Consider the following 20,477-nt stretch of genomic DNA (forward strand, 5'->3'; position numbering starts at 1 on the left):
CCCATTCTCCTTACCTTCCTTGGTTTTTCCTTTCAACATGTATTTATTTTCATTCTCTATCAGAAACGTCCACGAAAGCAGGGATTTCAAAGTTTTATTTATTGCCAAATCTCCGGCTCCTACATCAGTTCCTGGCACACAGTAAGCCCTCAAATGTTTGTTGAAGGAACAGCTGATTTTTTTTCCTTCCCCAACTGTACCGTAAGCTCCCTGAGGATGAGGCTTTGTTTTGTTCATGTTATATTCCCAGTGCCTGGCACCTGGTAGGCACACACATAGTTATTGAATTAGGAAATGAGTCGAGTTGTCAGATAAATTACGTGATTTTCTTTAAAAAAAAAAAAAGCTAAATTGGTAGATATTGTTTGCATATTGTCTTTTGCATCTGTCCCTTCCTACTGTTACCTCACACCTGGGCTTTGACAGTAACCTTCTTTAAAGCTCTGCAGCTGAATCCATCCTGCACGCTTGTACAGATTACTTTCCCCCAATTATTTTTTTTCAGTTGAAGTCTAGGCAGTTACAGTGTGTCAATTTCTGGTGTACAGTATGTTTCAGTCATACATATACATACATGTAATCGTTTTCATATTCTTTTTCATTATAAGTTACTACAAGAACTTTGAATGCCTCCCCACTGTAGTTCCTAATGTATGAACAGGTGGTGTTGCCAAGCTCATCTGTTAGCTGGCTGTTGAGAACAGTGGAATGGGAACAAAGTTTCCCGTCAATGGTACATGTTTCTAATTACCTCAGGTCACAAAAGTTTATGCCCATCTCTGTATATAGACTTTATCTACCTACCATAACATAGCTCCAGTCACTGAACTGTAGTTTCAATAATGTCAAACAATGTTTCTAGAGGTAAATGTGCTCAGAGTTTCATTTTTGGGAGCCAGGCACACATCCTGGTCTGTAGGAAGCTCTCCCTCAAAGCTAAAATGGATGATTCTCACAGACTTGACAGCGGCTGTCTAAATACACCCGCCATTCAAGGGGCTCTAAATTCCAAATCCTTTCCCCATCATTCTAGCTAAAAGTGATAGCTCTCCTCCTCCGAGACTGCTTATTTGATAGCTATTCTATCTCTTGTATCGTCTTGTGTTTTTCATTCCTCATGAGTGTGTGTTTTATCTCTGATGAAACTGAAAGCTCCTGGAGGGGAAAGGCTCTATCCCACAGTCTGTGGCACATGACAAATAGTGAGCACTCATTAAATGGTTACTGAATAAATGAATTAATGCTTATTGCTTTCTAGAAGGCACATGCAGGCAAGTCAGGAGTCTGGTCTTCATAATGGCCAATTCTGTTCTACTTTTTTTTTCTTTTTTATAAATTTCTTTTCGGGGGGGTGGTATAGCTCAAGTGGTAGGGCGCATGCTGAGCATGCATGAGGTCCTGGGTTCAATCCCCAGTGCCTCCTCCAAGAATAAATAAGTAAACCTAATTACTTACCCCCACCTCTTTTTTTTTTTTTTTTCCCTGCTCTACTTGAAAGTATCCTGCAGCCCTGATATCAGGAGGCTGCCTTGGGCATGTGTGCTTGCCTCTGTAACAGGAAATAGCCTAAAGCATGAATGAGTCACTGCAAAATGACCTTGGTTTAACAGCATTACTGTTTATCACATGCCTATATGAGCCAGGTAATTTGCAAATATATCTCTAATCCTCACAACTATTCTGAGGAAACGGGGCTCTGAGACCCTGTGATGTGATTTATCCGACATCTCAAAGCTTTTAAGGGATAGAGCCAGGATTTCAAAGCTAGCACTGGAACCAAAGTTTCTGTGCCTCCAGAGCAGGTTGAGATGATCTAGAGTGACCTCCTGCCTCACTGGCTGGTAAGAGTGGAGTGTGCTTGCCTGGGGTCTACTTGAGGCTTCTTCCCTTGTATTTCCTAAATCTGCTGGATCAAAGGGGATCCAACTAACCTCTCCTGCACCAAGAAGGACCATTTTCCAGTGGTCATATGAGTATGTGAGCAGCTCCTCTCCTAGCTAGTTCCTTCAGATCCCAAGCCCATGTTCTTTGGACATCACCATGCTGATTCTCAGCTCCTGGAAAAACAACTGAAAGCTTGAGCCACACACTCCATGTGCTGTTGAAGGATCTTCCCCATAACATTGTTTATAATAACAAAAAATTATAAACGTGAATGCCTTTCAACAGGAGAGTGGCTAAATTATAGTACTACCATAAGATGGAGTGCCATACCACTGTGAAATGACAGAACATCTGTGTTGTTAAAGAGAAATGGCAACATACATATGTACCTACATACATGTTTGCACAGGCAAAATTCACTGAAGGACATGTATTCATTAAACAAACATTTGTTAAGCATTTTAAGGTATCCACGACACTTACTAACCAAGGATACTATGAGGAGTGGGTCTGAGGGAAAAATAGTAATTTGTACTTTTTGGTAAGGTTCTGTACTTTTTTTTTTTTTTTAAACACGAGCATTACTTAGTATAAACTCAGGATAAACAGAAGTTTGAGAAAACAAGTAGAAATACCCAACAGGTACTTGAAAAGGGATAGGGCTACATGGAACTTACAAATAACTTAAAATTTTTCTCTACAGTTTTATAAATGAGGATGGCAGTAGGCGCATCCTACTTCCAGTGCAGGTGGGAACTTACTCTAAAGCCAGAAAAAACTGGGGCTGATGATAAACCGAATACTGCTTAAGTTCTGCGGCCCAGGTCTTCCTATCATGCGATCTGGAGAAGTGTTATTGTAGACGGTGTGAAATTGAAGCAGCGGGAGCTGCTGCTGTGGGTCTCCGGGGTGCATCTTACACACGGGACCATTCACCTTCCAGGCTCAGTCTCAAGTTGGACGAAACTTTGAATCTAGACCCACCCTCCCCGTTTTACTAAGGGGGCAATTCAGGCTCCAAAAGGTCACAGGGCTAGGATGTGACTCCGACCCAGCGCTGACCTCAAAAGCCACATTCCTAACACGCTACACTCCGGCAACGGCTCCTGGCCAGTAAACCTCGGCAGCCTCCAGCCGCCTAGGCCCGGGACACAGTTAGGGGGCCAAAGCCAGCACCCTGGAGGCGGAGTCCCTGCAGAAACGGCCCCAGGCCCCAGACGCAAGAAAACCGGGAGCTCAGCGTAAGCCCCGCCCCCACGGTCTCTGCGAGCTTGTCCTCCTCTCTCCGCAGCGCTTGCGGGTCTGGAGGATAAGGGAGCGAGTCCGTTCAGAGCCACGGCCGGGCTTTTCGCATTCTCGGCTTCCAGTCAGGGCTCGAGCGCAGCTCAGCTCTCCCAGCTCCCAGTAGCGGACCGCAGCAGCACGGCTCCGCGAGGAAATATGGGAAAGGCGGGCCTGCGCCCACGGGCTCTGCCAGGGCGCATGCGCCCTACGCGAGCGCGGAGAGGGCGCGGCTGGCCTTGGCCGCGGCTGCGCAGAGGCGGTGCCAGGCGCTGCGCCTGCGCAGTGGTGGGGCGGGGCGGGAAGGAGAGAGGCGGCGGCGGCAGCAGCGGCGGCTGCTGAAGAGGAGGAGGAGGAGGGGGAGCGGAGGGAGGTGTTTCTGTCAGTTCCGGCTGTTTGTTCGGGAAGTGGATCCGCCGCTGCCCGAGCAGCCCGGAGGGAGCTGCGGATCGCGAGGCCAGCACCGACCCCGCCCGCCCGCTCGCGCCTCCCCCGCCCGCCATGGCCCGGGACTACGACCACCTCTTCAAGCTGCTCATCATCGGCGACAGCGGTGAGGGCCGCGGCGGCCGGAGGCGGCGTGGGCCCTGCCGGGCGCGGCCCGCAGGGGCCTCGGGGCGGGCAGGCGGGCGGGGAGGTGCCGGCCCGCGCGGGGCGGGCGGGGCTGCGGCCGGCCGGCGGCCGCAGGGGCGCGCGGAGGGGCTCCGGGCTGCTCCGAGGTGAGGATGGGGAGCCCGGCTGCGGAGCTGAGGGGCCGGGTTCGCGGGTGTTCGGGGCTCTGGGCTGGGCGCCCGGTCCACTCGCCGCGCCGGCCCCTGCCTCACGTGTGACCTTGGTCAAGTCGCGCGATCTCTGGAGTTGAACGGACCGGGGTTTGAGTCCCAGGACTACCAGCTTCCTCACTCTGACCTTGGGCAAGTTGTTTCGCCTTTCCGAGCCTCAATTCCTTCATCTGAGAAGTGGGGTCTTGCCTCTCTGGGTGGTGTGAGTACTGAATGAGATAAAGCTGGGGAAAAGTGCTTAGCATCCTACCTGGCGGAAAGTGAGCTCTCGGTAGGTGTTAGATATTGATGTGATTATCAGCAGCCTTTGTAAGCTTCAGTTTCTTCCTCTGTGAAATGGGGATGTTTCCAGAAGCTGCCTCATGGGATTCCTGTGAGGTTGAAATGAGGTGAGACAGGTAAAGCAGTTCGTGCAGGGCCTGGCACATTCCTGCTGAATTGTTGTCCCTGTGTGGTTCCATTTGCTCATCTGTAAAATGGACTGGTAATAGGATCTGCCTCAGTGGGCTGATCGAGTGTTCAGTGTGGTAAAGCGCTCACACACATACACATGGTTCAGCACAGTGCCTGGCACACAATGCGTGCTCAGTTTGTGCTGGCTGTTATATACTGTACACTAGATGGCTGTTGGAGGTGGGTCAGCCAACATTACAAAAGTGCTTTGACTGTTTATACACTTGTGGAGAGCTCCTAGCTTAGTGCACTGCGCCCTCTCCAGTGCCTGTTGCAGTGCCTGGCACCCAGTAGGTGCCTCATATATACATATTTGTTGAATGAATGAATATCAGGTGTGCTCAGAAAAGATAGGCTGGTTTCTGAGAAAGAGGTGGAGGGTTTTAAAGGTGTTTGGAGTGTGGCAGGTAAGCAGGTTTATGGGGTGACCAGGAGGTCAGGGAGGCAGGCCCCAGGAGGTTTATAGGAGCATAGATGAGGTACTACAATTTTATGATGGGGAAGGAGGCTTGGGAACGTGCCAGGTTTATAGACCAGACCTGAGTTGAGTGTGGGCAAGGGGATCATGTGACTGAAGGCAGAGGCCAAGTTGGTGGTAGAGCCATGGGTTGTTAAGGAAAGAAGGGACCAAATCAAAGGGATTGAAAGACTGCTGTGGGAGTGTTGGGTGACAGTGTCATAGCTGGGCCAGGGAAGTGGATCGCTTTTGATCTCACCTTGGAGCTGAATTGGGACCTGGCTGGTGGTTTGGATCAGGTGGAGGAGGTTAAGGTTCTGTGGTTACTGGTGGAAGGGAGAAAAGTTAGGGCTAACTAGGGAGATAAAGAATAGCTGTGACTGGGGGAGGAGTTGAAAAGGTGGAGGGCAGATTTGTTGTGGTTTGAATGAAGGAAAACCAGAGAAGCTGTGTAGCCTTGCTCTTGGAGATGGCCTCTGGCATTCCATTGGGTGCTGAAGCTTATGCTTTTACAGAATTTGATTTCAGCCCTCACCTTGGTTCTGAGGGGCTGGCACCAGGGTGATTTCTGTCCTTTTGGAGTTAAAGTCAGCCCACCATGGTCAGGGTCCTTATCCCTCTGCAAGACATCTGGGGCCTGTGTGTTGATAACCAAAAATGAAAAGCATAAATTCAGCAAGAAGATGAAGAAGATGTAGCTTGTTGGCTTTTCTCCCCCATGAAACCCCGGGGATGGCTTTGGCCCTCTTTCTCACCATACATTTTGCACGGTGTATTGATTTTTCACTCAGAAGTCAGGTGTGGGAGAAGACTTGGTGGGTCAAGATTTATGTGGTCCAGCTCCTGGTTCAGCCTGAGCATGTAGGACTACATGGTGTAGAGGAGATGGATGCTGTGCAGTTGAATTTCTCCTGACAGTGAGCTGATAGTCAGAGCTGAATGCTTATGAGGCTTGGAGATGGTAGTCATGGAAGTTCAAACTAAGCTTTGGCAACTGAGCAAGGAGACTAGAATCACACCCTCCCCTGAACTTGGCTCCTTATGTGATGCTTCCTTAAGGTTTATCAAATGACTTCACAGTCTCTTATCCTTTTCTCACCCATTGCCTGTGTGGTTTGTCAAATAAGGAAACTAAGGCTCAGAGGAGCTGACTGACTTGCCTCAAGTCCCATAGCTCGTCAGAGGCAAAGCCAGGAGCTAACGCACATCGATGCTGTGTGAGCAGCTGGTTTGGCCTGGCAAACAGCAAGCCCTCAATGAATGTTAGTTTCTTTCTTTCTAAGTCTAGAGCTCTTTTTCCCACTCTGCCACATTGTACATGCTTCTGGAATACCTTCCCTCAGCTTTTGCAGCTCTTTATGCCTAAGCTTGTCCACTTTCTCTTATGCTCTTTTGACATTGGGTCTGATTAGTATCAGCATTTTGTCTGATCCCCAGGTCCAGCCATCCTCGTTCTTAGAGCCTGGAGCCTGCAGTGACCGTTAGAGATCTAGTTAAGGCCTTTGACTTTACAGATGAGTGAACTGAGGCTCAGAGAGAGGAGTGACTTGTCTGAGGTTATACAGTGAACAAATTGCTGAGCTAGGATTAAAATTGAGAACACTTTACTCAAAGGTCTAAGGGTCTTGAACAATCTAGAACTGAAGCAAAGAGGAGTGAGAGAACTAGAGCCCAAAGGAGGAGCAGGCCTGAAGGTGTGGACTTTTGTGGAAGGTTTTAAGGACCAGAGCACCTGTGTAGGCCAAGAGGCCGAAAGCTGGGGAGACTGGTGATGACTGAGAGTGGTGGCCAGGGTTTTTGCAGAATAGATCTGTCTCCTGGCTACCAAGGGATATCGAGTGCCGGGGCCTGTGCTCCCTGCAGGGTGACGGTGATGGGGCCAGACCAGTTGGCTTTCATGCTCGAGACGGCCCTCGGGAAGCTGTTGACTTCAGCTGTGGTGAAGGCAGACTGGTACCCATCACTTCCTCCCTTAGGCCGGTGCTGCGGAGTGGGTGGTTATGGCATGTGTTCCCAAGGAGGCCTCTTCAGGGATATTTAGGAGACAGCCTTTCTCAGGGTGGGTTTCCCTTCCTTTCAGAGAGAAGAGCAAGGCCGGCAGAGGGGGTGTCAGGCCCGAAGCAGCAGTTGGCGTGGTGACTGTAGTGGTTTTGAGAGCTCTGCAGAGGAGCTTGGGTGAATGAAGGCGACCCAGAGGGGCCGAGCTAGGGGCATGCTGCTTGCCTGCTTCATGCAGAGAGAGTACCATCCTTCCTCAGACACACGGGAGTCAGATATATTTTAAGTTGAAAAAAAGGATCCTGCTGCCCCCCAAAAGTTTGAACACTGCTGCTGGAGCTCCTGTTGCTGCTGCATTCGCAGCATTAGGTGGCATGGCTGCCTGCGATCGGCATTGGTTTAGTCATAAATTCACTAAACAGTGTTTTGTTGGCGCCTACTGAGTGCTGGGCCCAGCTTCCAGCACCGTGAACGTGCAGGGCGAGCAGAGCAAGACTCCTTCCTGGAGGAACTCACAGCCCAGTGGCCCAGACACAAGGTTTTCGCTGAGTAAGCGGACCCAGGAGGCTCCAGGAGGAAGCAAGGAACCGACAGGGCCGATGGGATGTTGGCGTTGGGCAGAGTGCCGTGAGGGACCAGCCCAGGACTGGGGCTCTCCTTGGGCTCGGCAGGAAGCCTCACAGGGGCAGCAAGGAGGAAGTGGCCCCGAGTGCGGCAGCAGGCAGGGGCTGGGTGGTGGGGCCCTGGCTGCCGCACCTGTCTGCTCAGAGCTGCACCCGGCCTGCCTTTGGGACAGTCCAACCCAGGTTCACTCCATGAAACAAGTTCCTTCTGGGCATCGTGGGGCGACTTGCCCACTTGGAGACGTCCCCAGAGGTCATCAGAGAGCACTTCAGGGTCAGCTGGGGATGGGGTAGAGGCAGCGCCCTCTGAGGATCTGGTGAACATAGGCTCCTCCCCACAGACCCGCACATGGACTTAAATGGGCTCTTAGCTGGTGGTGGTGGGATGATGTCTGATACCCTGGGTTAAGATCTCATGGTGAGCTAACAATCTGACGGGAGTGAGATGCAGGTGTCCTTCGGGTCTTTGTGTTCCATGTCCTAAAGCGGACGCAAGAAGGCCACCCAAGCAGCACGTGTTGGCAGGAGCTTTTGAGCTCCAGGGTGGACAGCCCTGGATTCAGATCCGCTCCTGCTCCTGCTGAGGTCTCTAGGCCAGCTTCTTGAAGCCTCAGGTGCCTCATCTTAAGAGGTGCAGTTGGAACTGCAGGAGCATCAAAGTGCCAGCCACACTCAGTGCTCAGTGTGTGGTGCTTTCCTTCTGTGCTTGGTTGACCCAGCTGGCCTTGGGGTTAGCGGGGCGGGGACTGGAGGACACAGGGCACAGGACAGGTGCACCTGAAGGCTAAAGCTGCTGTGTGTTGAAGTACAGGGAAACCAAGCTTATGAGGGTCTGCCTGTTCTTGGAATGAGGAGGCTTTGATTAGTGAAATGGTCTGAGCACCGTGAGCTGAGGGGTCTCGGGCAGATGCCCCCTCCTCATCCAGCCGGGAATGGCATCAGCCTGGGTAGGTGACCGACAGTCGGTTTGAGTTGTCTGGGCCTCACATTCCTTGCCTACAGAATAGCCCCGAGGGTCCCCAGGGTTCTGTGTGGCCGTGCAGGCCCTCGTCTCTCACTGCACACAAGCTGACACTGCACACATACTGTGTGTTTTCTGGGGACCACATTCTACACACACTCTGGGACCAGTGTCACTTGATGGGTCTCCCTGCTCTATTTCTGTCGTCGGGGCTGTTGCTCGGGCGGGGGCCAGGCTGGTCCTCCTCATGGGTGGGCAAGTGTCCCTTTCTCGTCTCTCCCTGGGGAGTTTGGGGCAGCTTGTCTTACACGAGATGGAGGGAGGAGATGGAGGGAGAGGTCAGAGGTGAGGGGGAGACACGTGAGCTGTTGGGGAGAGAACAAGCAGCGTTGGGGACGAGATGGTGCTGCCGCGCTTCTGCAGAGTTAGGAAGAGGGATCGGGGTTGGAGCGGGAACCAGGCCCCTCTCACCTCCTGCCTTCTCCCCTGCAGGTGTGGGCAAGAGCAGCTTGCTGTTACGTTTTGCAGACAACACTTTCTCAGGTGAGTTTGCCCCTGGGGTGCTGCTGGGTGGTGTTTCGGTTTTGAAATCCCTTCCCCTGGCGCCAGAGGACCCTGGCCTCTGCCTAACTCAGGAAACGTCCTCATTCTGATTTTGTTTACAAGACAGGGATGGGGGAGGACGGGGTGTTGGTTAGAAGTCTCTTGTGGTGGGTCTTCATCTATCTCGTGCAAAAAAACCCTTTTACAGGCCCATCCTCTTTCTATTCAGGGTGTTTTTTTTGTGCCCCAACATTTAAAAAAGAAAGAAAAATTACAAGTGAGAATATGCCTATGTGAAGTGTCAAACAGGAGGACACAACAGAGTGAAAAAGGAAAGCCGTCTCTTCCCCGGATGGCCGCTTGCCTTCCCCTCAGCTTATCGGGACCATCCTTCCACGTCTCCATGCGGAGCTGTGGTCCTTCTGAGCGGCTGGGCAGGGACGCAGGGGCGCATGCGGTCCATTAGCAGTGCCCCTGGTGTGCGCGTGCCTCCTGGCTGCCTCTGTTTTAAGTGATGCTGCATTTCTTGGGACGCGTTTCTTGAATGTATGTTTATTCTTCTGCAGAAGTGGAGTTACTAGGTCGGGGCTGTGTGCATTTAAGGTTTTCACAGGTACTGCCAACTCGCCCTGCACAGAAGCTGTGCCGAGCTGACGGACAGTCCCACTGGAGTCACGAGTGCCCCTTGTCAGTGCTGATCAGTGCTGGGTCTTAGTGGTCTTCATTTCTGCTTAGCTGAAGGGCACAAAGTGCTGTCTCATTCAAAGTTGTGTTTCCCTGGTCACTGGTGAAGCGGGACATGTTTTTGTTGGTCAAGTACATCAGGTGCAGGGCAGAGGCTTCCGGCTGGCTTGGCCTCCCTGACCCAGGGCTGAAGCGGGGCCATCTGTGAGGATTCCCTGTGCTGCGGCCGAGCCTCACTGGGGAGTGGGAAGTGATTACATGGCGGATGCCTCTTTCGGGGGAGAGGTGGGTTTCTCCCGACAGTAGCCCTGCACCACCCCGGTGGTGTGATGTTGGAAAGAGTTGTCTTCTCTGCATAACCGAGGGTCCACTCGTCTGTAAGATGGGACTGATCATCACCCTTCCCACATAGGGGAATTACCTGAGATCTCGTAGGTTGTGGTGCCTGGGACTGAGTAATCTCCCAGTAAATACCGGCGGTGTGTTGTTGCTGTTGTCTCCTGTTCAAAGATGGTAGCTAGTAGGCACTTCTCGTCATCGAACGGCATCCCCCTTCCTCCTGGTGTCCCTCTGACTCCCCTCCTGTCAGCTCGCAACCCTCACAGGGTTCTCTCTTGCAGCCTCGCTCCTCCTTCCCATTTCTACTACCAGTATCTCAGTTCCGACTGTTGTTGGTTCTAGCCTGAAGCGTTACAGCGGCTCCCACCCCATCCCATACCAGACTGCTGAATCCATCTTGCTAATACGTGTCTCTGGTAGGGTCTCCTCTTGTTTAGAAACCTCAGCGGTCCTCACTTACACGTGAGCAGAATTTATAGCAAGGTTTCTCCACTTCAGCACCATTGACACCCTGGACCCTGTAATTCTTTGTTGTGGGGGCTGTTCTGTGCATTGAAGGCTGCTGAACAGTATCCCTGGGCTCCACCCACTAAATGCCAGCAGCCTTCTCCCGCCCAGTTGTGACAACCAAAAATGTCCCCAGACATTGCCAAGCATCCTCTGTGGGGACACAGCCATCCCCTGGTGAAAGCACTGGTGTTCATCACCTACCATCACCTACCTTTCTGACATCCTTTCCCCTGCTGCTTGTTCATTCTTTCATTTTTTTCACCAGCTCTCCCTCACTTACTCGCTCATTGAGCCGTCAGCTGTGTATCGGGTGCCTGCAGCTCTAGGTGCTGGGCTGCACTCGTTGGCGTCATCCAGTCCCTGCAGAGAGGGCCACGTGCCGTCTTGATCTCTGAATGGATTCTCTCCCTGCTTCTGCCTCAGCTCTTTTCCTCTGGGTGGGATGTCCTGCCCCCACTGATCTCAACCTTTGAAATCATACCTGTTCTTTCACGCCAGGCCCAAATGTGACTTTCGCCCCAGAGCCTTCCCTGACCTCCACCCCGCTTTGGACTTTGACCTTTCCTACCACTTTCCACACTTCGCACAGTCAGTTGTGTGTGTGTGTGTGTCTTGTGTGCATGCTGGGTCACATTGTGAGCTCCCAGTGGAGTGAGAGCATGTGCTCTTCTTCGCATTCGGGCCTTTGTAAGCCTGAGCAGGGCTGTTCTGTTGCCAGAAATTCTCTTCAGCTCCATCTTTCACACAGATGCCCCAAGAGAGCTATTTACAATGCAGCTCATGCTCGGATTAAAACCCTTCAGTGCCTCCCTGCCACACACAAGAGGACGTCCAGGCTCTTGAAAATGGCACAGAGGCCCCGAGAGCTGGCCTCCCCACCTGCCTCCCTCTGTGTGCTTGACCTCACATGACCGCACCCCTCTACTGCTATTTTTGCCACTGTCTTCTCTGCCTGGAGTAGTGTTTTTCAAATTGCAGGTCATGACTTGTTTGTGTTTTAGGAAGTTAATTTTGTGGGTCATTTAAAATGTTTGGAATAGAATAGGAAAGAGAAACCAGAGTACATCCTCGTCTCCTGCCACCCCCAGGCCCCAGCGAACATGTCCGTGTCCCAGCCACTCTAATTAAAGGAGCATTGCCCTCCCCCTCCCCTGTCATGTCCCCTGTTTTATTTCCTTTGTGGCAGGCATAACTCTTGAAATTGTCTTGTTTATCACTTTTTTTCATTATATCCTGTCTGTTGCCCTCACCTTGACTGTGGGTTCCTCCAAGAGGGGACCTTGTCTTTTTTGTTCAGGGCTGTGTCCCCTGAGCACATAGAGCTCCCACCCCCACTCTTCCCAACATCACACCACCAGGGTAGTGCAGGGCTGCTGTCGGGAGAAACCCACTTCTGCCCCGAGTGAGTGGGGCGGGATGGTGGGGACCGGTTAGGACGCAGTCTAACCAAGGCGGCCTGTGGGACTGGCTAACGTGCATGTGTGTGCAGGCAGTTACATCACCACGATCGGAGTGGATTTCAAGATTCGGACTGTGGAAATCAACGGGGAGAAAGTGAAGCTGCAGATCTGGGACACGGCCGGGCAGGAGCGCTTCCGCACCATCACCTCCACGTGAGTCAGGCCGCCCCACTCCCGCTCGGACCCCTCGCCACCAACATTCAGACACAGTTGAGCGACTAGTGCCGGGTTGTGGTAGAAATGTACCTGGGGCAGCTTCGCAGGCGTCAGGAGGTGAGCTCCTTGCAGCTGCAGTGGGTGGCTTCAAGCAGAGCCCTTCCTCTTCCTGAAGATGCGAGAGGAGGAGGGGTGGGGCCTGCCGAGGTGGGAGGTGGCCGAGCATCTGGCTCTGGGGGCTGGCTGGATGGTGCACGTCAGTCCGCTGACCCCCTGGCCTTCGGTTCCTTTGCCTGTAAAATGGGGGTGCTGTTGGCTTTGCCAGATGGTCAAACACTTAGTGACAGTTACTCTTGTTAGGTGTCGGCTGTGACAGCTGGGGTCAGCCCTGCAGGCTTCTGTCACCACCCTGACTTCTTGGAGGGGGCTTCTCTCTGTTGGGAGGCCAGGAAGGAGCACTGGTACGTAGGAGGCCGTCGGGCGACCCCTCCTCTGCCTCCCCAAAGCTCTTTGCTGGGAACTTGGCTCACCCCGCGGGTTGCCCTCCTTTGCTGCTGTGGCACCTTGTGGTTCTTAGCTGCAACTAAGGAGGAAAACCGGGTTGGAGCTCCAGACAGCAGGGGTCTTGTGGACAGGCAGTTGGTTCTTGGGCTCTTAGTAGAACAGGTTCCAGGAAAGAGCAGGGCTTTGAAGACAGACAGTTCAGAATTTACATTTCTGCTGTACTGTGTGACCTTGGGCAAGTTGCCTAAGCTCTCTGTGCTTCAGTTTCCCAGAGGGCTTGTCTTGGGGATTTGCTTTGATGCCGAGTCCTGTGTGCGTGGGCTTCACACAGATGATCCCATTGCGCTCCCTGCTGTAGATGCTCTCATCATCCCTGTTTTACGGATGAGGGAGCTTTCCGGAGGGGTCCTGTTCCCTGTGAGGGGCAGTGAGCGCCTGGGCTCCGCTCCGGAGTGTGTGCAGAGCAGGAGCCGGTGCCTGGCCTGGAGCAGTTGTTTCTTCCGTCGGCCACTCCTTTGCCTCCCCCAGCAGAGCCTGGATGAAGGGGGTACTTGGGAAGGTGTGAGGAAGTTCCCCGCCAGACACCCCTCTCCTCCCTGCAGTGCGGAAACGGGGCAGACCCAGACTGCCTGCTCATCCGGGGGCCCCTCAGGATCTCCTGAGGGGGTGGGAAGTGTCACGTGAAGAGCCCCATGGTGGTGGCTAGGAGTGTAGGAGAGCTCCCAGGGGGATAAGGGATAGGCCAATGGGTGGGACAGCCCTGTAGTGAGCACATGTCCTTGAGGCCCTGGGGGTCCCCATTCTGGGGGGCTGCCCTGGACAGCTCTCTGCAGCTATTTCCTGATGAGCTGCCTAAGCCCCATTGTGTCTTGGCTGCTGCCGGTGAGGCCTCAGCTAAGGAGGACAGCTGGGGTCAGAGGCTCCCTGGAGTGGATGGACTTCATGAGCTTCCGGCGGCCAAACATCTAGGCCCGAACAAGACCAAGACGTCTTGTTGGGGTCGGGAGGTCTGAGCACTGACCCCAGATGTCCTTCCTCTGGGCTGGGACCTTCGCTAAGGACATTAAAACGTGTGTCATTTCATTTAGTCCTGATAAAGGGTCCTGTGATTATCTCCATTTAACAGATGAGAAAACTGAGGCCCAGAGAAGGTGAAGTGACTTTGCTTGGTTGGTCAGTTAGGAGTTGAATTGAGGTCCGTCTCTTGCCTTTAACCGGCCCACAGCCCTGCTCACTGCCAGCCCCCAGGCCTGGGCTGAGGCAGATGGCAGATGCTCTGGTGCCTCCTGTGGGTGAAAAGCAGTCAGGGAATGAGGGCAGCGGAGAGCACTGGGCCCGTGGCCACAAGAAATGCTTCGTGCAGGGCAGTGGGGCTTGGGGAGCCTGGGCCCTCCGGCGGAGGACCGTGGCCCTGCCTGCCCCAGAAGAGGGGAGACTGCCTTCATCACCCCCGGCTGTTTGTTTCAGGGTTGCTGTCCTGCCGGCCTGGGGGCTGAGGGAAGGAGTCTGGGTGCAACAGTGTGGCCTTTTCTGATTCAGGGCATTAAGAGAGAAGCTGAAACTGTAGCCTGAGGAGGACGCCATGTTGTCGCCCTCACTGTTTCTTGTCTCATGGTGATGGGTTTGCGGACCCTCGCGGTGCAGCTGGGGGGGCGGGGAGAGCGACAAGGACAGGAAGCCCTGGGGTCTGCCCGGTCCAGGACTTCCGGCCGTCACCCCAGCAGCCTTGTGTCCTCACTGGTGCCATGGTGACCCTCCTGTGTGCTCAGTGAGGTCAGGGGTATGACACGCTGGCAGAACCCAGCTGTGGGCTGCGGACATGGTGACTGAGGGCGGAGGTGTTAGGAAGCCCGGCGCACGGTGCCCTCCTTGCCGAGCCCCAGACTAGCTCTGTCTCTCGGGTAAAGCCCTCTGGCCGGGGCCCCAGAGAAGCCAGAGCTCCCCAGGGAGCAGTGGGGCTTGTGCTGGGGCTGCAGCCGTAGGCATTTTCTGTAGTCTTTGGCAAAGAGGGTTGGGAAACACAGTCAGCTGCTCAGGTCCTCTGCTGGCTGGGGACGATCGTCTGTCCCCCGGGTCACGGCATGGTTCCCCCCGCTTCCCAGCATGCTCGCCTGCACCTGCTCAGGTGGACATCCACCAAGTGGAACCCGGTGATGACCTGGCGCTCTGGGGGTGGGGGCAGGGGCAAGGGCGGGGTCTGGACGGCCTGATGGCTTGGGCTCCCTGAGGTGGATGCTGCGTCCCCAGGAATGCAGAGCTGCAGGCAGGATGAAGCCCCTGGGGACGTCAGCAGGTGTGTGGGATGGAGAGCTGGGATCGGGGCACAGGGTAGGCGCTTGCTTGCCGCCTTGGTGGCCAGCTCAGGGAAGCTACCGTCCCTGCTGCCTCATGAGCTGTTCCTTGGTTTTTCCCACCTGTGTCAGGGGCCCAGAGTGTCACTGAAGAAATATTGATAATAAGGAGCTGGCCTTTGTGAACACATGTTATCTCCTCAGTCCTCATAACCACCCTGAGAGTTAAGGACTGCTACGCCCATTTCACAGTTGAGGAAACTGAGGCGTGAAGGTGGATGCAGTACCCTTCCTAGGGCTCCACAGCCTTTCGGAGATGGAGCCCTTTTGACCTCTGCCCTGTGATTGGGCCTAGAGTCACAGGAGCGCCGATGGGCAGGCAGAGCAGAGCCGAGCTGCACCCGCCAGCCCGGCCGGCTCCAGGCCCGCGCAACTGCTGGTGCCTCAGAACCACCAGCGGGAGGGGCTGCTCTCCCACGGGCTTGGGGCGGGGCCCGGAGGAAGCAGCCTGTGCACCTGTGAGCGCGGCCTCTTGCGGGCAGGGGTTCTTGCCCTCTGTTCTTAGAGGCCCCTGGTGAGTGATAATCTCTGCAGTGCTGGGTGGCGGCGCAGTGTCAGGGCAGGGGTGTCACCTGGCCACTGGGTTGGTGAAGGCTGTCAAGGCCAATGCGAAGCCCTGTCCTCCTCTTCCTCCTGGGTTTGATGCCCTCCATCTGTCCTCCAGAACCATGTGAGTAAAGGGCAATGCAGTGTCTGGAGAGGAATGTTCACACCGCCCTGCCTTGCAGACCTTCCAGCCGACCTCAGACCACAGGGTCTGCGAGTTTGGAGGCGCCCAGTTGCCCAGGCGGTTTCCGTGCCCTCCCAGCCCCTGGCCTGGATGGGCCTGGAGTGGGAGTGGCAGGAGGGGAGGGTCCCGCCTGCACCCGGAGGGGTGAACGCAGACCTTGACAGGCTTCACAAGTGGTGCATCTTCTTCTAATGACTTTTTACTAAGACAGATTTGAGGACAGTGATAATGGGTCAAATGCACAAATTGCTTGAATTTTAAAAACAAAACCAGAACTTCAAAGATGCTTCAAGCCAGTGGCAGACTCTGAACTACCCGGTTGGCCACCACAGGGCCGAGCACCCCCTACTTACCATGCCGGGGGGTGAGCGTGAGCAGCAGTGCTGCCAGGCGTCCCTCCCGTTGGTTGGGGCAGGGTCCCAGCACGTCCAGCCAAGGCCAGAGGGAGAGTAGACCCCAGGCGTCTCGGGGGAACGTTCGCTCCCTGGCCGTTTCCCCAGGCGTGTGGATGCGGGTAGGCGGGTTCTGCAAAGGGGCTACTCTTGTTTAGACAGAAGCTCTGACACAGACCCTGGCCCTGCAGGTATTACCGGGGGACCCACGGGGTAATCGTGGTTTATGATGTCACCAGTGCTGAGTCATTTGTCAACGTCAAGCGGTGGCTTCACGAAATTAACCAGAATTGTGATGACGTATGCCGGATACTAGGTGAGGCCGGACCCAGCAGGGTAGGGACAGTGGGATGGAGGGTGGTGGGCATCGTGCGGGGCTGGGCTGACTCTGCTTTGCCTTGAAGTGGGGAATAAGAATGACGACCCTGAGCGGAAGGTGGTGGAGACAGAAGACGCCTACAAGTTCGCCGGGCAGATGGGGATCCAGTTGTTTGAGACCAGCGCCAAGGAGAATGTCAACGTGGAGGAGGTGAGGCCTGTGCCGGAGCCGGGGGCGCGAGCAGGGCCCAGCTCTGCTCCACCACGGCCTCCTCGCCCCATGCTGGCCTGCCCAGGGTATCCAGGGGCAGACAGGAAACGTCATGGTACTGCCATGTGCGGAGTGCCTACTGTGTGCGCGGGCATGGTGTGGCCCTCCACAGGCGTCTCCTCCTATCTCAGCAGTTCTGAGGTCACTTAGTCCCACACGTCACATGAGAAATGGAGGTTCCAGCTCGTGAGAGGCTGAGTAGCACTCAGACCTGCCCCACACCACAGCCGTGCATGGTGTCCACTCAGTCCTCTGCCTCCCCGGCACCACCACTGTCACCCCTTTGTGCTCTCTGGCTTTCCCTGGGACATTGGGCTCCTGCAGAGACCAGCGTGCTTTCCTGTGGCCTCCAGAGCTCAGGTGGGCATCCGGGTGAGCCCTCGAGGCTCCTGGGGATGTAATCCCCTGACTGGCTGGGCCTCTGGCCGGGGCATCCCTGTTTCACTGCTGCGGGGCTGCTGGAGAACGCTCGAGAGTCTGTGGGAGAAAAGCCGGACCTTTTGGCAGCAGCCCAGGCTGGCTTTGCTAGCGGCTTTGGGAGAGTCCTGCCCCTCTGGTGTGGAGGCCAGAGGCCCAGGAAAGCCGAATGCCCCTGCATCCTGGACACAGGCCTCCTGGCAGTGGGGAGTCCCAGCACCTCCGAGTCAGGCTAAAGTCACAGGGTGGGCCTTTCCACTTGTGGGCCTGTGGCAGGGCCCTGTGGCCTCTCTGGGCTCCACGGCTCCACTGTCCCCTGTGTAGACTGGGGTGGGGTGAGAGCCCTGCCTCCTGGGTTGTGAGGAAAGAGTGAAGCCAGTTATGTTACCTGTTTGATACCTTTCCCGGGAGTGGAGGAGAGGACCGTGGGGTGGCATCCCCAGGGTGTGTTGGGGTGGTCCGGGGAAGGTTTGGGCAGGACGTGCAGCGAGGTGGCGTGGAACCACCAGGCTCTGGGTGCTTCTGGTTCCTCACCAGAGCAGGGGCACCTTTATCTATGCTGTCCCAAGATTCCAGCTGAAGGAAAGGAGTTCTTTCTCCTTTAAGACTGGCAAACCCCCGAAAGATTGACATCCCCAAGACAGAGCTCAGAGGTCTTTGATGTATGTCTCTTTTGACCTTTATAATCCACTACCTCCTTCTATAAAGGGTTTGAGGACATACATACAAACCACTCACGAGTAGAACTAGAATGCTGGGCTGGGGAGGCAGCGGGGGGTGCCTAGCTGGCCGGCCGAGCTGGGGCCGCCGTGACTGGGCCTCCGCACTGGGCTGAGGCCCACCCTGCCTCTTCCTTCCTCACAGATGTTCAACTGCATCACAGAGCTGGTCCTCCGAGCAAAGAAGGACAACTTAGCGAAACAGCAGCAGCAGCAACAGAACGATGTGGTGAAGCTCACGAAGAACAGTAAACGAAAGAAACGCTGCTGCTAATGCCCCAGCCCACTGCAGAGACTGCCCTGCGGCCGCTCCCCCGGCCCGGGCCGCCGGGCTCCTCTCCTCGGGGGACAGTCTCAGTTTCGTGCCGTTATTTAAAGAATTCTCTCCACGTTTTTGTACCGGGAGGCTCCATCGACACTTCCTCCCCTCCCTCCTCGAGTGCCAAGAAGGTGTCGGACGACCTGCCCTGCCCTTCTGGTGCCCCTGCCCCCGGCCAAGGCGCCTGGGCCCGGCGAGGACGCTGCCAGCCAAGCGGACTGATTAACCGGAGTTTGTACATAATGTATATGCTTTAACCAGCGCATCACCCTCGTCCTGCTCTGGCTTCTGCCTCCTTAATGCCAGCCTGCTGCGACACCCTCCGCCCCCCGCCCCATCTTACTGCCAGCAGCTTCCTGAGGAGACAGGATCGCGTTCTAGACACACGTTTTTTTGCCAACCTGGGCTGGTGGAGGGGCTCCGCGTGACTCATTCTCTCTTGCAGGTTGTCGGCAGCTGTGCCTGGCACTGAGGGGCTCACCCCTGTCCGGGGCCTGTGCCGTCTGTTCCCAGCTCCTCTCCCTCCCCACCCCGTCCCCGTCACCACTCTGGCAGCTGGGGAAACCTGGCCTTGAGGTGGTCCTGGGGGTCCCCATCAAAGGCCCAGCCCTTCGGGTCCACAGAAGGAGTCACTCCTGCCCTTTGGCCAACAGATTTCTTGTCCTGACTTCTAGACGACTATGAGCTACACACCCAGGAGAGCTGTGGCGTCTAATTTATATACCAACCTGTTTCGGTTGCGACAGAAAGGTAGGGCTGTTTGTGCAGGGATGGGCTTGCAGGGGGACTCAGGAGCATTATTTTAACAGATAAAAAAAAAAAATGAAGCCAAATCAAATGAATTAAGTTCCTTACAATTTTTTTCTCTTCCTGAGGTTTGGTTGGCCAAGCAGTAAAAGCTGTGGCCTCCCCACTTTGGGTCCAGTGTTTTTAAAAAAAAAAAAGCGAATGGCTGCCTGTCGTGGAGCTGGGCTCCTGGCCGAGCAGCTCTGGGTGGGAGAGGAGGGGCTTCCCGCTGAGTCCTGGGTCTCCGATGCAGCACCTGTGAGTGTGGGGAGTGGGTGCTGGGGTGGCTGGGCCGTGAGGATGAAGCCTCTGAGCTGGACGCAGGCAGCCTTGGATCGCTGACAGGACTGTTTCCGTACAAGGGTAGCATGCGGATTTCTTCACGGGTGGGAAGGAAGGCTGCTGGGTGGGGCTGGGAGCCTCCACCCACCCTGGTGCCCTAGAGGAACCAGGATCCCCTGCATCTGATTACTGTCACCCCCACCCCCTCAGGACACTTCATTCACCTTCCCCTAAAAGGATCACGTAACCTGGGAATAACTTATTTCAACACCACGAGGTGTTTTATTAGATTTCCTCTCCTACACGATTTTCCAGGTCAAGCCCTGATTGGACAATCACATCACAGATCTCTGCAGATTTTCCATGTTAGTGTTGATGGATTTTTAATCAGTTAAAAACTGGGGGTTTCTTCTGACCTGTCTCTCCACTTCCCCAAACTGCCAAAAAAGCCCATGGTTCTGTGTGACAGGCCTTCACTTTGGAGCTGCGGGATGAGGTGAGGGAGCTCTAGGCCTGGGAAGACGGTGCTTTGGGGGGCCGGGAGCCCCATGTGGTATTGGTCCTCAGGACCACCCTGGCGGGTTCCGTGGGGGATGTGCAGAGTTCAGGCTTCTGGGTGGGCTGCGTACTCAGCTCTGAGCACTCAGGTGACACTGGCGTGGCAGTGCTTGCAGATGACAGCAATAAGAGGAGGGGGTTCTGGAACCTTCCAGCCCAAGCTAGAAGTCACTGGCTTCTGGCAACTGGGAATCCAGACCGAGGTGGTGGGCTGATTTGGTGATGATTGTGCCTGTCCCGCTGAGTGTCACATGCATGAAGGGGGGTGGGGGTGGGGGATTCAGGGCTGGACTGGTGTCCTGGTGGACCTGATGTGAAATTCCTGTCGAACAACAAAACTTTTAAATGGTTTGCTAGGATTATTTCTGTATTGAAAGTTTCTAATTATGCTTTTTAAAAAAAATACTAAAAATAAAGGTTCAAGCTGCCAAATTTTCTTCCAGGGTCTGTTTCCTCTCCTCCAGCTGTGCTCTGGGTGGGCCTGGCCTCTTCCCACTCACTGTGTCCGGCTCTTGTTTGTTCTGGTCTGAGCCCCGCACAGGTGCCTTCTGAGGCCCAGGGTTGCTTTCAGAAGGCAGGCTCGTTTTCTCCACAGAAGGTGGGTGCGGTTTGAGCGTCTCCTCGGCCGGGAGCACACGTGGTAAGATGCCAGGGGAAGCGCCGTGTTTATTCTCCGTGTGCCCGGAAAGATACAGCGGA

At 54.8% G+C, this 20,477-nt stretch overlaps 1 protein-coding gene across 2 annotated transcripts; it reads left to right on the forward strand.

Annotated features, from left to right (window-relative positions):
* The first annotated feature begins 3,508 nt into the window (after positions 1 to 3,508).
* On the forward strand, positions 3,509 to 20,214 carry RAB35 (RAB35, member RAS oncogene family). 2 transcript variants are annotated; one of them, XM_032471735.1, is made up of 6 exons: positions 3,509 to 3,718; positions 8,932 to 8,982; positions 12,005 to 12,128; positions 16,300 to 16,424; positions 16,513 to 16,637; positions 17,979 to 20,214. In XM_032471735.1, the coding sequence occupies exons 1-6, from the start codon at positions 3,667 to 3,669 to the stop codon at positions 18,105 to 18,107; spliced, it is 606 nt and encodes a 201-aa protein (XP_032327626.1). In that variant the 5' UTR covers positions 3,509 to 3,666; the 3' UTR covers positions 18,108 to 20,214. The 2 variants fall into 2 exon arrangements, with proteins under 2 accessions (XP_032327626.1, XP_032327627.1); XM_032471736.1 differs by lacking the exon at positions 16,513 to 16,637 and having other exon boundaries at positions 3,529 to 3,718; positions 17,979 to 18,085.
* The last annotated feature ends 263 nt before the right edge of the window (positions 20,215 to 20,477 follow it).

This window comes from Camelus ferus, chromosome 32 (assembly GCF_009834535.1).
Source record: "Camelus ferus isolate YT-003-E chromosome 32, BCGSAC_Cfer_1.0, whole genome shotgun sequence".
Classification (NCBI taxonomy): Eukaryota; Metazoa; Chordata; class Mammalia; order Artiodactyla; family Camelidae; genus Camelus; species Camelus ferus.